The 16,658-nt window shown below is 33.6% G+C and overlaps 1 protein-coding gene across 1 annotated transcript in view; it reads right to left on the reverse strand.

Annotated features, from left to right (window-relative positions):
* Nucleotides 1–2,032: 2,032 nt before the first annotated feature.
* The window catches only part of LOC145266465 (uncharacterized), a 169,276-nt gene continuing 154,650 nt past the window's right edge, over nucleotides 2,033–16,658 (reverse strand). Inside the window, exons 3-4 of the mRNA XM_080122148.1 lie at nucleotides 8,711–8,795; nucleotides 2,033–2,702 (exon numbers count right to left, since the gene is read on the reverse strand). Of these exons, the coding sequence (XP_079978274.1) occupies nucleotides 2,682–2,702; nucleotides 8,711–8,795 (106 nt within the window). The 3' untranslated portion in view covers nucleotides 2,033–2,681. The remainder of the gene's footprint in view (nucleotides 2,703–8,710; nucleotides 8,796–16,658) is intronic.

The following is a 16,658-nucleotide window of genomic DNA, read 5'->3' on the forward strand; positions in this document are numbered from 1 at the left end:
ACCATCAGGACACTTATTAACCCTTATCCTCAAGTGACCTTTGAGCCTTGATAAGCGGTGATGCTTTTACTCTAGTTTAAAAAAAAGAAAAAAGGAAATTCCAATGCAACATATTGGTCTTCTTTTTTCTGTTTCTTTAGTTAATGACCAACAAAGCAGCAGTAAAAATTTGAAACATCCATATTTTACACTATTTGACATTTTATTCTTGTCTTTAGATATCAATGTATCTGTCATGCATCACCATTTAAGTATGGCAGGGCCAAGATTTAATCAATGTCAAATTGCTGCAAACCTCAGGATTCCACTTTCCACTGTTAGCCGAATGGTTATCAAAATCACTAGAGATAAAAAATAATCAATATCATCTTCTGATAATGTTCATTGGAGGCTCAGCCGTTGGAACAACAAGGACCGTCTGATCATCCTGGACGGATAATGGATGACACACACTTAATTGTGAAGCAAGGGTTGCTTAATCTCTAACTATTCCTCTCTTGAGTTGGCACTGTTTGATTCTAATGGCAAGGTGATGTTCAAGATGATGGGAAACAATGTTGAAATAAGCAGAAATCACATACACCACCTAGTATTCATTTTAATGTTAACCAGACTTAACGATGCTTAACTTTAGTGATCTATCACTGTGTGTCAGCATGATTTTTCCGTAATCTTCATTCATTCATAATAATAATAATAATAGAAATCATAATAAAAATAATAATAATCATAATAAAAATAATAATAATAATAAAAATCATAATAATAATAATAATAATAAAAATAATAATAATCATAATAAAAATAATAATAATAAAAATAATAATAATCATAATAAAAATAATAATAATAATAATAAAAATCATAATAATCATAATAAAAATTATAATAAATAATAATAATAGCGTCCATGTACTACCATCCTGTACATATGGTTATGCTCGGTGAAGGGGGATTGTTATCAAGAAAATCCTTGAAATTTTTGAACCAACAAACAAGAAGAAGGGAACTACAATTTTATTTTATTAAAACGGTTCTAATACATTGATTAAACTAAGTGACGTGTTTACTGTGCAGGTTGTTGTGGCCATGAAAGAAAGGAAGTACTAACATATCAATTTATTTTGAAGCCTAAATAACTAATTCAAAGAATAAAAAAATCAGCATTTTATAATTCCTGGAAGATCACGTTTAGAAGGTGCAAAACCACATTGAAATATCTGTACAAAGACACCATCCAATATGGATGCATTTATATGATAGCAGCAACATAAAGGCATTTTGTTGTACAAAAAGTAAATTAAATATTTCTGAGATAGCCGTTCTATGGTGAGTGATACATTACAGTCATGAAGGAATTTTTTTAGCACTTTTGCTAAATTAGGAATTTGCAACAACAAAAGAAAAAACAATCTTTCATGAACATAATGCATCACTCAGCGTAGAACAACCAAATATCATTTACAGTTTGCATCGGTAACAACCATGGCAAAAAGAATTTTTACTATATTATACATAGTTTTTGTAAAAAAACTTAATGGTTTTATGCCAAACAATTTGGAAATGGTGCGTAGTGAATTTTTTTTTTTTTTTATCTTCTTAATAAATGTAAGTGACACCAAAATTGTCAACAGAATTTTAGTCTAAAATAAAAAAAAAGGTAGAAAACATGAAAAAATTAATAAAATTTCTGTGTAAATTTTTTTAGTTGAATTTTTTTATTATAAGATTTGTTGAAATTGTTTCAGCATTTTTTTAGATGAGGATTGGTAACTTGGATTGTTCGGACTACTATTCTCATCCTGGCTGTTATATTTGCAATATTTTGACCAATATAAATTCCGACTTTCTTCAGGTGCATGGTTTTGAACTTTGACCCTTCTAATCAAAGGTGGGAATTTGTACAGAATTTTCTTCTAAGGATTGAACCTTCAATCTCGAGAAAACTATCACTTAGAACTGAATGTTAACAAATATTTATATAACAACCAAGATGAGAACAGAAGTTAAATAATTGAAAAGGAAATTGTAATTGTGTTTAATGTTCAAGTTTATTTATTAATTATATCTGTCAGACGTTGCTTGTGATATCATTTTAGTTTTTAATTTTTATTTTATTTGCACCTTTTCTAACTTATACAGAAAAAGAAATCAAATTTTAGTTGTAAACATTCTATTCTAAAATTGAAAGTATTATTCTCCATTGCTGATTTTTGTATTAAGGTGATTATTTAAAAATGTTTCATATTAGTAACTATCTGGCCTGAATTAAATAAGTTGTAATATATAAATCTATTATATTGACAATAACAAATAAAATTTGATTAATCAAGCAAAATTTAATTCGTCAGCTTTATTGCCATATGAGCCTGACTTTGAAAAATCCAACCAGATAACTTTATATGTTAGATAATCTGAATGAAAAACAAACTTAAAAAGCATTTATGCCATTCTCACGTCTTATTTTATTTATCCGGTTTTTCCCTAAAGTCTCAATCCATTAATCTATGGAAGAATGCACATGGTTAATTTAGAAATAATTTTGTCCCCCTTCATGACCACTAGGCTTTCGCAGCAAACATTTAATCTTGGATAGAAGTCATAAATACATGGAAGTCCAAAACTGTGTATTTGACAGGAAAATAAGTTGATTTGATTTTTAATCCAGGATTCCATCATTTTTACTGGGTACTTGATTTTACCTTCAAAAAGAAAAGAAAAAATATTATCCAAAAAATGTTAATGTTAGCAAAAAAATAATTTTTTTTTACTATAATGTGCATCCATAACTTTAGCAACTGGTGAAGCAAAACAAGTGCATTTTAATAAATCACCTTCATGTAATGAGTGGCAGTAGTAGCACATATTAATGAAAGGTTGAAAATTTTGCCAATTTTCTTTTAATATGAAAAAAACTGAAATATCAACTCTAATTAAATATCTAAATTGATTAATGTGATTGGAAAAGAAAGTATCTTTCTTTATACAAACTTGTGTGTAAACGTTGTCTCTCAAGAAATTCCATCAATAAAATAGGGAAAAAATCTGACTAAATATAATTTTAAAATTAGATTTAATTATGACATTGTAGAGGGATGTACTTATACTAAAAAATGACAACCACAATCTGTATAAAAATAAGTTTAATTTACAATAAGCCAGTAAAATTTAAATGATCCTAAACTTTAATGCTGAAGAGAAAAAAGGTCTTGCTCGCATCTGAAAGATAATTGTTAATGTGGTTTTCTCACTCTTCCAGTCAGCTGTCTTGTGTGGTTTAATAACAATTCAATAGGTTAGGATGGTTGCCATAGCAATCGGTTGTGTGTACTTACATAGACAAGAATTTTGCAGGATTGAATGTCTGAACTATCAAATTTAAGGGCTTTGTTTGATTTTTGAGTGTATACGGGAATTATTCCAACACCTTTTTCTTGAATATTATTGAGACGTATTTTACATTTTTTAAAAATTTTATATTCCAACTTGAACTGTTTATTTATTTATTTATTTTTTGCATAATATTCAACTTTCAATTTTTCTTTTTTAATTGAATAAGAATTATTATTTTTTTTTGTTTTGTATAATAAACTTTTGTTTATCAAATTATTAATTGAACCAAACTGTTATAAAATTAAAAATAATTGTTAAGATAATGTTTAATCTGCATTTATGAAATTGCTGGATTACTTTAAAAATTTTCAATTTTTAATATATGACGATTTTCTTAGAATAATAATAATAATAATAATAATAATAATTATAAAAATAAAAATAATAAAAACTGCTGTCCTAAGGAGTATCAAATCAAGTGGATCAGCCATTATAGGCTTGATATATCAATAATATTTTTATTCCGGTATGGGATCATGTGGGGTTGTTGTATTTTTATTCTGTTTACATCTAATTACATCTATGAGTCTATCAAAGGAACTGTATGTAAATCTTGGTCATATATATCTTTTATTAAATGTACGAATTGTATGAGGTTATTATGTTGAACGATTTTTAAAACGTTAAAAAATATCTTTGATAATTGTCCAAATCAAAAAGGATTTCTCCATATTTTTGCACAGAACAAATGTTGCTGAGTATCATATCAGAAAACAAACAACTCACACATTACCTCCATATCGCTGTTTTCTTTTTAAGGTTATTCAATAATTATATTTCTAGGTTTCTAACTAGTAAGATTGTTTGGTATATGATCATATTAGCAGTTGCCTGGCCAGAACTAAGTAAGTTGTAATATTGTAAGTTATTTGTTATATTGACAATAACAAATAAAACTTGATTAATCAAGCAAAGTTAGAATATTATGAAGTATATATTAACTTATGTTATTTGTGATTGGTAGGCATGTTTGGTATGAGTGTAAGTTATATTTAGGTTGGTAGGGAAGACATGGATATAATGTGTATATCTGGAGAGAAAGGGTGGGGGTATGATAACATGATCTTGATTTTTCCTTTCTATGTTCAATCACCACTTCCTGCTATTTCCTGATGCCGTTTTTGAAAATTATGACTCGGTTTCATTCAGTTTCAGAATTTCTTACATTAATCGTGACCTACTTGACCTACTTGACTTGACTCTTACAAAACAATTATATTTAGAGGAAGTTGGCATAACTTTTACTTAATCAATTTACTATCACTCTCACATCAAACACATCAGTATTTAATTTTCTTATTCCATCATATTATCTTTCACCCAAGATAACTTCCATACATAAATACTGACAGCTCTCTCCACCTTGTTATCTTATTTTTTATGCTGCTTTGATTGGATGACTATAATCCTATTAATGGAATACTAGAATATAATTACTGAACACTAAAAAACGTGACATTTCCTGTTACTCCATTAAGGATTTTATTGCAGTAAACATAAATTCTTAAACTGCAATGGTTCTGTTCTTACAAAAATTATAAAAAATACTCTCATTCTTCACATATAAACTATGTTCAATCCTCCATTTATAAAATGGATGCTCACTCAAATTTTTTATTTTAACAATTTGTTATCATGGAATGAAGGAATATTATTGATAAAATAATTCCTACTAGCATAACACTTATGAAACAAAAATGCAATCCAATTTAAATAATTTATGTCACTAAAATAGGATTTCGATTATTTATTCCTCAATCCTGCTACTAAACCTCATAAATTTTATTAAATATATAAATTGTATAAGGTTAATATGTTGAACGATTTTTTAAAAGGTTTGCCCAAATCAAAAAGGATTTCTGCATATTTTTGCACAGAACAAATGTTGGTGAGTATCACATCATAAAAACCAACAACTCACACATTACCTCCATGTTATTGAGTGGTGACTAAGTATTTGAAGGATTTAACATAAAAACAATACCTATTAGTATCACACTCCTGAAAAAAAGAAAATTATAAATCTTATCTAATTTAAATAATTTATGCTATTAGAATTGGATTTCGTTTATTGCATAACTCCATAACTAAGGCTAAAAATTTTATTAAATGTACAAATTATTTAAAGTAATTTATGATTTTTGAAAGGTTGAAAAAATATTTACAAAACTGCATCATTTTAAAACATGTCCTCCTTTCCCATCTCTTCCTACTAAACATTATTTTCACTGCCACATGTTTACTTGAAAATGTTCTTTGTATCTCATATGTAATATTAATTTAATTTTGATATTTTTGCAGTTTACGAACAATGTCATTTTCTTAAGACTTTTAAAGTTAGATCCAACTTTTATGGAATCTTTTATTTATTACATTGTCAGTTCAAAGTACAGAATAGTTAACATATTAAAAATATGTCCTTTTGCACGATGTGTAAACTGCAGAACTACCAGATATGATTACGCAGATACAATAGGGGGTGGCGTCTTTACTTCTGAAGTGTATGGATCATGGTATTTTCTGCATTTGATTTTCAAGTTAAATGCACTTTTTACAATATCTTTTGTTTATGACATTTGTACATGATAGCAAAGAATAGTTAACATGTTAAGAATGTAATTCTAAATTTCAGCACCAACCATAAACGACAAAGATATTCCATATTTTAGTACTTCTGCAGTTTATGAACTGTCCTAGTTTCTGGATAGAATTTTCAAGTTACATTCAATTTTTACGATATCATCCATTTATTAAATTGTTAGATGAAAGTACAGAATAGTTAACATGATAACAATGGGTTTCTAAGTAATAACATTGTAATTGCAGGATGGTCCATAAACTTGAATTTCTACCTGTTATTCTTCTAATAATTTTCATTTTAAAGTTGTAGATACAAGAATGTTTTTATTCAATGAGAAAAATATTGTAACATAGTTGTAACATGCCAACTCTTGGGACACACACCTCATATGCAGACAGCCACAAGCAAACAAAAACAATGAAAGAATTCAACTTACTCTCTTGTACACTTGAAACAACTGACATTTATTTATAGGTCCATCTAGAATAACACTTTGTCTCTTGTTCAAAAGTTTTATCGTATTCCTATATGCTTAACAAGAGTTTACCATGTCGAACATGTGGTACTCTGTCTCTGTCTGGCCATATTTAGAACATGTCTTTCCTTGTTGCTCTCGGCCACATGTGTAACACGTTTATTTCTCACCTTCTCAGTCACATTTTTCTTTTTTATAATCTTTTTCTTTCCTTCTTCCTTGCTGCGACATCACCTCACACATGACTGTGTCATTTGCATAGGTTGGCTGCTGCCATATGCATGTCCATGCTTTGTTACAATGTCACAAAGTAATCAATTTTATCCTGTTTAAGTTAACACTATAGATCAGTATACACAAACGGCACCACATGACACGATCACACTGAATCGTTGAGTGTTAGGCATGGAATTTCTTTAGTTAATCTACTTGCTCAGGCAACACCAGGACACAAAGCCACTAGTAACTTTTGTAATAAGGGAAGCATAATAAGAAAGATCTCAGAACAAATGGATAGGTCTTGCATTTTTCATATGATGCAGTGTTTTTTTAGACTTATAAACTAATAGGTGAGGACTTTTGGTGAGTTATGTGTCAGTCCATTTGGCTAGTCGAAATTTTTTTTTTTGTGAGGGCATAGTTTGAAGATTTCAGTTTTGATGTTCATACAGTATATGGAAAGATTATTAATCACCTGTAGGATCTTGAATTTGTCTGCAATGCATAGTGCATAGTTCCTGAAAGTAGGGATATAAAGTATTTATCGATGATTCTTCATTTAATTGTATAGGGAGTACTGGACTATTTGTAGCTTCCATATTGTGGTTGCTAGGTAGATAATGCCTCTTTTTCATAAATATTTTAAAGTGTACAAATAACACTTGAAGTAGGAGGCATAGAATCTTTGTTTGAAAGTTCCTTGAGTCATTCCAATGTAAATTTCTTCATTCTTGGAGTTTGCATCAGATATGCCTTTGGATTCATAGAACATCATCTTTCCCTTTTTAGCACAAGCAGTAAGAGAATTAATCAGTAGGAGAATAGATTGGAGTTGTGGATTATGAAGTTATCAATACACACGCACCCAGTAAATTAAAACAGTTGACCACATCAGAATTTAATTCACTCGTTGATCAATACATGATCCTATACACTGTCACCTCTAAATATGAATACGTCACTTAAAATGGACAAACATACAGCATTTGTAACTAACAAATTATTAAATAATACTAAGCCACAATTAGAGTCCATATAGTAATATAGGCCACCGCCATAAATTCATTATTCCCCCCAACAAACAAATTCAATGGATGATAAAACCAATTATCTTCAAATCTTATCTTTCTCTTATCAATTAAATATGGCTATGATTCATCATAAGGCTGGTATCAGTTAGAAGCAATCTGGCATTCGTGTTTAAAATCTCAATGTGAAACATTTGCCACATCTAGTCACAGTAATACTGCGGAAGAGCTAAGAATTATTATATGTTTGATATATATTAGCTGTACTTTGGGGTTCATCAATGTAATTTTAGTTTAAATATTTGGAGATTGTAATTTTAGTTTAAATATTTGGAGATTGTAATTTTAGTTTAAATATTTGGAGATTGCACATTTTTAAATTATAGAAGAAAATAAAAAAAATTTTCAGTTCTTATTATTTTATTATTTCAATAACTAATAAAATTTAGATAAAAATATAATATTGTGTATGTTAGGTACAGGTGAAAAGCACAAATATTGTAACAGAATGTTAATAGACAGAAAGATAATGATCCTTGAGATAATTCCACAAAATTATTTGTAGCAAATATTGAATCAAAAATAATCTCACCAGATTATTTTTAGCAAATATTGAATCAAAAATAATCTCACCAGATTATTTTTAGCAAATATTGAATCAAAAATAATCTCACCAGATTATTTTTAGCAAATATTGAATCAAAAATAATCTCACCAGATTATTTTTAGCAAATATTTAATCACAAATAATCTCACCAGATTATTTTTAGCAAATATTATTTAATCACAAATAATCTCACCAGATTATTTTTAGCAAATATTATTGTATCGCAAATAATCTTGTGAATAGTATTAATGATTCCATGGGTAGCATTTAAGGGATAGGTTACTTTGTACTTTGATTATCCATGTCAAGAGGCAATGAGTCTATAATAAAAGGTACATTTTTTTTTCAAAAAGTTGAATGACAGACATTTTAGGTATGGTTCAAAAAATGAATAACATTGAACTTACTGCGTCATCAGCAAATGAAGCATTAGCATACGACCATGTTGATTGACCATTAGTAAACTTGACATTGCGATTCTGTTGGGACTTTCTATGGATGAGACAAAAAAAAAAAATGTTAAAACAATAATGTCAAGATGGAAAGCAATTAACACTGTGATATTATGGACATCTCCCTTTTCCGTCCAGAGCCAGAGCAGAACAAAAGTATAGAAAGTGAGATCAATAAAAAAAAAATGATGCCGGTGGGGGGGGGGGGGTGCACGGACGACATTAGTATGAGTGGTCAACTAGAAGTGGCTGATTAAGCAAACACAGAAATAGTCAGTTTCTATTAATTAGGTGTGGCAGTGACAGAGACAAAAGACCGGATGTAGGATTTCTGATCCTGTTGTGAATATATTTACAAGTTTTGAGTTTGTTTACAGTCAGATTTTGATTGGAGACTGTTGAAAATGGTTGGCAGTTTAGCAGTCCCTTGGAGTGAACCTTTGTAGATGATGAGATGAACTAATCAACCAACTGACAAAGATGTCTCGACAGGTATCAACAGACCCACATTCCGAGCACAACTGGTAGAGAGTTGTATTTTCTTTTGTTGTTCTATTTTCATATTTGTAAACCAGTGCTTACCTTCTCAAGATGACACAGTTGAGAGCAAGAAGAAGAAAAGAGATGAGGATGGATAGAAAACCACAGCAAACATTGTGGTCAATAATTGTCAGGAGGAATGCACATGGCTATACGAAACAAACGGATCCTCTCTCAACTATTCTTTTCTGTGTTTTGTCAGTATTCACTTGTTTTCTAAATAATATAATTAGATAAAGGAAATTCGAATAAGGTATGCATGTGCAACTTAATGACCCACATAAACATTGACCAACCAAATACACCTGTGCTAAGAAACAGTAAACTCTATAACCTTTTATGCAGTTGTTAGAAAAAAACATATTCTTCAATCCAAGATGTCTACATTGACATTGAGACTCATGACTGGCATCTTCGTGCCAACTTATAACCTTTACTTCCAACTACTAAAGTAACCTGTTTTGTCAACTCTTTCCTGTCAACAACATCAATGACGATATGGCATACTTTACCATGCTAGGCAAAATCTGCCCCCTCCCATGGTCAATAACTACAAGGAAGCCCCAATGACATGGACTGTGTGATACCATCGAATCACCCCCCCCCTCCCAATGTTAGAAAGTAAAAATTATATAAAAAAAAGATAGTTTATGGACAGTTTTATGAATGGTAATGAATTTTGCAACAGTTTACAGACAGTCTTGAGTTTGCAACAGTTGTGGAGACAGTTGAACACAGAGTGTGGCTCCGAGTATATCAACATGAGCTGATGTGAACTGCCTTATATGGCTTCGGCAGATGACTAAGATATCGATGTTTCCTGCGACATTATCACACATGCACCCAGAACCTAACTGACACTCACAGAATGTTTTCTCTTGCATAGTTTATTTTTTGTATTTGTGAACAAGTGCTTGCTTCCTCGGCAGTCGTCAATGTGAGAAATAACGGCCTGGACAGAAGAGAAAATGAAAGAAAAGACCATGAACGCCGCGTTGGCAATTGTTATTGAGCAAGAGAAGCACATGGTGGCACAACAGAACTGGTATGACTTTTATTCTCGTGCATATAACAATCAACATAACTTCTACCGATGTGATAGAGGCCGTTGAGTGTATCTTGCTGTGTATGTGGGGGTATCCCTGAAGAAATCTTATCATCCTAGCATGGTTCCACCAACTCCACGGTACAAGAGTCACACTACTAGTTTGACCATTGTTTCTAATGAGCCATTATTGTTAAAGATCCTCAGAAGCCGTCCCATGTTACCGTCCAAATGGTTGATACTGGATCATTGTATGGATGACTTACTGATTAATTATCTAGGCTTGTAGACAAAACTACCGTCACTAAGAACTGAACATTTTTTAAAGAAAACGAACAAAGCATTTTATACAAATAACTTTGACTTTTTCATTTAGGCAAACATAACTTAAGCTGGCATCCATATTGGTGTGTGTGAAAAAATCTTACTAATGGCTCATTTCTCATTTGTGGTAAACAAAAACAATAAAAATATTTAACAGAAAGTAGAGAAACAAGAATGCACAACAATAGAGTTAGATTACACTCCCTTTCACAGACTGTTACGTTCCTGCCCTGACCCCAAGGTCATGTGATCTTCTTCACTTCCTGAACCATACTGCCTGAAGTTTATATGATGGATGCCTAGCCCACTCAGGTATGCTGATCACCTTGTGACAATGTTTGATATCACTTTAAAGTCTTAATCTGAATCGATCAGTTGCTATTCACAATGACAAGATTCTTCAAACGAGTTGATTGGGAATACATTCAGAGAGCATACCAAAGATACCCATGGAATGAAACTGCTATCCCTGCTGATCAATACAAAAAATGAGGCAATCAAATGGGTCAAAGCAGACATTGAAGCACTTGTCTCCATGCAAAAATTCTATAGCAAGCCCCACTCTTCTCAATGGTTCTCCGTGAACTGTGCAGCTGCTATTACTCGGAGGCAAAAAGCATTCCACCAATTTAATCGCCATAAGCCCACTACAAATAAACAAAAATTAGTAACATCAAGAAATTGTAGCCACAGTGAAGAGTAGGTAAACCGAGATGACCAAAAAACACTGAGTTGCAAAAATTTGCAATTTCTGGAAAATCTATAATCGTGTAGTGAATAGTGAAAAATCAACAATTCCTTCGCTATCCAACCACGATGATATCGTTCGCATGGTTTATTGATAAGACTGTACTACTTGCCCACTATGGAACTCCCCTCTCTCTCCATTTTCCATTATGAACTGAAGCCATACTTGACCTGATTATCATGTCGATCTGATCTTATCTCAGTTATCAAAAAATATTGATGAGCTGTCCTCTCCAAAGTTTATAACAAACTAGCAGGGGTGCCCGGCATTGCCCGGGTGTTTGGAGGTGTAAAAGAAAAAAAAAGTTTTGGGAGGCAGGTAGGCTCAAACCCAAAGCCTTGAGGCAAATAGCTTGATAACTTACCGCAACGCTACGAGGGCAGAGAAGTGAGAATGGTTGAAATTAAACGATTAAAAAGTTAAGTAACAGGTACACAAATTTAATGAGGTCAAACATCACGACATAGGGAAATGAAATCTCACACTTAACTTTGGCTGCAAGCCAGTTTCCCCAAGAACTTGGGGACAACCAGCTCACCATAAAAAAGGGAGTGTCCAAATGAATAGCAATTGCCTGATATGATGAGTTTTCCCCACATTGATCAAAGCTCATTGCTTTCTGGATGTCCCTGGCACGAGTGCCAGGGAGAGTTGTTTGCTCTGAATTCAGTTTCCCTTTTTATACGGAAAAGCCAAACAAACATGCAGAGACCAGGAAATACCGCAAAAATAGCATGCAAAATCGCTCAAATAAATCAGAGATATTATAATCTAGAAAGTATATAAAAAGTTCTAAGAAACAGTGACCCCCCACACAAGCGCCCCCCCCACCTCCGAAAGCTGTTGCCGGAGATACAAAAAATGTGAACACACATTTTTGTTTTCATATTATGGACTAGTGGGGGTGCCCAGTGTTGCTCGGGTGTAAAAGAAAAAAAATATTGGTAGGAAGGTAGGCCCAAACCTCAAGCCTTGAGGCGAACAGCCGACAACTTAGCACGATGTTAAGCGGGCAGAGAATTAAGGAAGGATGAAATTAAACGTTTAAATATTAAATTTAAATATTTAATTAAACGTTACTGTATTTAAGAATTCAGGTGATCGCTCATCCCCCTCTCAGTACAAGCCAATAAGTCTCCTGTGCATCATGAGTAAGTTGCTGGAATCTGTGTTAAATACAGAAGTAATCAAACATCTCAACAAAATTAACCTTCTTAGTGACACTCAATATGGTTTCCGTTCTGCTAGATCTACAGCAGATGTGCTTACAGTTATATCTCATAGGATTAGCAAATCTCTCGACGGAGGCAACCTTTCTAGGGCAATTGCTCTTGACATATCTAAGGCCTTTGATAGGGTATGGCATAAAGGCTTACTTCATAAGATCTCTAGCTATGGTATAGCTGGAAATGTCTTCTCAATTATTAAATCATTTCTTTCTGATAGGTTCATAAGAGTAGTAGTTGATGGGCAAAAATCAGAAGCCCACAGTATTAATGCCGGTGTCCCTCAGGGGTCCATCCTGGGCCCAACTCTTTTCCTGATCTACATTAATGATCTTCCAAATCACATCCTTACATCATTTGTAGACATTTATGCTGACGACACTACCATTTATGGTAGCACATCTAAGACAGTAAACGACCAAGTTCTCTCCAATTCTCTCTCCTCTGATCTTGAGCATGTAGTACAATGGGGAAATGAGTGGCTGGTTACTTTTAATGCATCTAAAACCAAGCTTCTCTCTTTACATCATCAACATTCTGATCCCCATCTGGCATCAATTGAAATGAATGGCTCTCGTCTTCAGGAGGCCTCAAGTTTTGACAAGCTTCTGGGCTTGACCATTACTCCTGATCTTAAATAGAACACGTACATCAAATCTGTTGCCAAGGCCGCTGGAAAAATGGTGGGATCTTTCTATCGATCCAGTAGATATCTCACTGCTGATACAATTCTCTATCTATATAAGAACCAGGTACGTCCAAGGATGGAATACTGTTGCCACATCTGGGCAGGAGCTGCTAGAAAGGACTTGTCCTGCCTTGATAGAGTTCAAAATAGACTTCGTAGCCTCGTAGGAGATGTCCTTTTCTTTTCCTTGCAACCTCTATCTCACAGAAGAGATGTTGCGAGTTTGTCTCTGATGTATCGTTATTTTCATGGAAAGTGTTCGACTGAGCTTCAATCTATGGTCCCCCCTCGCCAAACTTTCACGAGAAACACTCGTCTAGCTGTAAACACTATCAATAATTCCCCCCATTCTTTATCTGTGCCTAAACCTAAACGTAGATTCCATGAACAAAGCGTTTTTATTAGAACTGCACGCCTGTGGAATTGTCTTCCGTTTTCCTACTTTCCGGCTGACTACAATATGGTTGTCTTCAAGTCTAACGTAAATAAGTTCTTGATGAGCCGTTCCATATAAGTTATCAAATTTAACAAATTTTCATTACTAATGATTATTATTATATTGTCCAATTTCTACTGTACACTCTTTCCTTATCCTTGAGTGGCCTCTTGGCCTTGATAATGTGTTGATACCTATGAAAAAAAAAAAAAAGAAAAAGTCCAATGTGAACAAGTTCTAATTGAATCGTCCCCTAAATAATCCAAGTTACAAAATTCCCACTGTTTACTATGCTAAAATCACAATGATTAATGTATACCTATTAACCCTTATCCTCGAGTGGCCTCTGGGCCTTGATAAATGGTGACACCCATGTAAAAAAAAAAAGCAGGTGGTTAAACGAACATGAACATGTGGTTTTCTAGGTTAACCATCACGCCATAGAGAAAATGAAATCACAGCGCGAATTTTGTAAAATAAAAGTTGCTGAAATAAAAAATATTTACGACCTCGTTTTGTAATTCGGACATATTATAATCTAGCAAGTACATAAAAAGTTCTAAGAACCAGTCCCCCCCCCCATGAAAAAAGGCACACACACAAACGCACACACATTTTCGTTTTTATAGATGTCTTGCTGAATCTTACTTTCTTGATAACTGGAAAATTACTTATGTGATACAAAAATTTTAGTCAAAGAAAATCATTGCCTCCTTCCCTCAGTTTTCTCCCACTCTTCAGTAAAATCTTTGAATCTCTAATAAATCTAGAGATAGATCACCTCGTCGATGTTAATGCTAAACTTTCTGACTATCAGTATGGATTTAGACAAGCATGTTCTGCTACGAACAGTCTAACATATACCCCTTAATGCAAGTAAAACTTCAACAGTACCGCTTAATAAATTTAAAGCATTTAACAAGATCTAACACAAAAGTATTCACATCAAAATTAATTCGTACAGTATTAATGGACAAATATTGAAGATAATTAGATCTTTTCCAGTCAAAAGAAAGAATTTGTTCTCAGTGGTCTTACATCTAAAAAACATGACGCATATATGGGTGTATCCCAGGGGCGATTTTTGGGCCTTTATTGTTCCTAATTTTCATAAAAGACCCTTGTGTCTGAGATGAGTATGACACTACACTCTTTTTCTTTTATTTTTTCTTTCTTACATGGTGGTCACCACTTATCAAGTCCCGGAAGCCACTCGGGGATAAGGGTTATTGTGTGTACAGTAATCAATGGGATAATATCGTAGTAATCATTAGTAATGGAGATTTAATAAAGTGTCTTACTTAAGGGGGCAGTTTATCAGGAATTTGTTTATGTTGAACTTGAAGACATCCAAGTTGTAATCAGGTGGGAAACAGTCAAACGGAAGAGAGTTCCACAGGCGTGCACTAATAAGAAAGAAGCTTTGTTTATGGAATCTACATTTTGATTTAGGCACAGATAAAGAATGGGGAAAATTATTGACAGTGGTTTCAGCTAGAAGGGTGATAGAACGGAACATGAACATAGCTCAGGAGAAGTTGTGAGAAAAAGGTCTAGAAGGCTTGCATACTGATTGGTAGTAGGGGGGAAAATGAATGCACACATATCCAAGACAAGTACGTAATCATTAGAAAATGACCTCCAGTGTGTACTTTAAAGGGGACATGAATGGCTAGTAACATTTATTGCTACAAAGCTCTTTTCCTTTAACAACTATGGCTGATGTCATATCGCATATCCCTCCATATTTATATGAATAAACCAGAAACCAGCAGGAGCAGCGACGGTGATAATAATGGTGGTACTAAGACAAACTCCGTTCGTCAATATAATGTAAATGATCACACAACAACATCAAAGCCCATTTTTTTATGTACACACATCAACGGAATAACTCACCTCAACAAAGAAAACCACCAGAGGAAGCCGCACATCAAAAGAAAAATCGAAATGCTAAACACAAACATCACAGTAGATGCAACTCCGGCAGCGATAAACAGGAATAATTATCTCATAAAGCACTGCAACAGTACAACGCCCAACACCCAACACCCACTAGAACACATTCACAACTTTCTTACCTAAGAATTGATATAATACATGTATACAAACATCAAACAGATGACTCCCTACAATACATTAAAACACAAACAAGAACACTAATAAAAAGCGAAAACGACGACCAGCGATAAAAGCCAATTTTGTCTACAACTACGTCCGCAACACAAGTATAAAAATGACAGCCTTTTTGACAAGCGAACAAATCGGCCCAGTGTGTCAAGCTGTGCACTGCCTTCCATCACCAGTCAGCAGCCGTTAATCCCTCACCAGCGACAACAGCTATTAAAATTACTACACTCCTCTCACCACTGCCATCTCACTCGTGATACTTTTGCCGCCATCAGATCATCTTAGCTCATCAGACAACAAGGTTTGTCCCACCAATAGCAGCAGCCACCGCCACCAACCTTCCATCAGCCACAGCTGTTAGTAAGATTACTCCTTTTCCGCCATCGCCGCCAACTCCCTTTGCTACTGGGCAACAGCTTTTAAGACTACTCATCCTGTCATCCCGCCACCGCACAGTATTCCAGACACCAGAACGCATAAGCCACGTCCCTGCCATCGCCATCCCGCCTCAGCTTGACAATAACACCAGATCATCGCCGAGTTTATATCAACGCCTGACCAGCATTCCTACTGCCGCTGCCACCGCCGCCGCCAAAATATCCTGACACACCAAGCAGTTTGTTTCATGATCGTTTTAGCTTTCAATAAAAAGTTTGAACTCAACCTTTTCGTTTGTCGCTTTCTTGCTTCCATACGCTCAGTTTTGTAATATAACACTGATAACATTCTACACAAGAGTCCAACTCTTCGGTCTAACATTCACAGG

The sequence above is a fragment of the Euprymna scolopes genome, chromosome 41 (genome assembly GCF_053919585.1).
Source record: "Euprymna scolopes isolate OS-2025 chromosome 41, ASM5391958v1, whole genome shotgun sequence".
NCBI lineage: Eukaryota > Metazoa > Mollusca > Cephalopoda > Sepiida > Sepiolidae > Euprymna > Euprymna scolopes.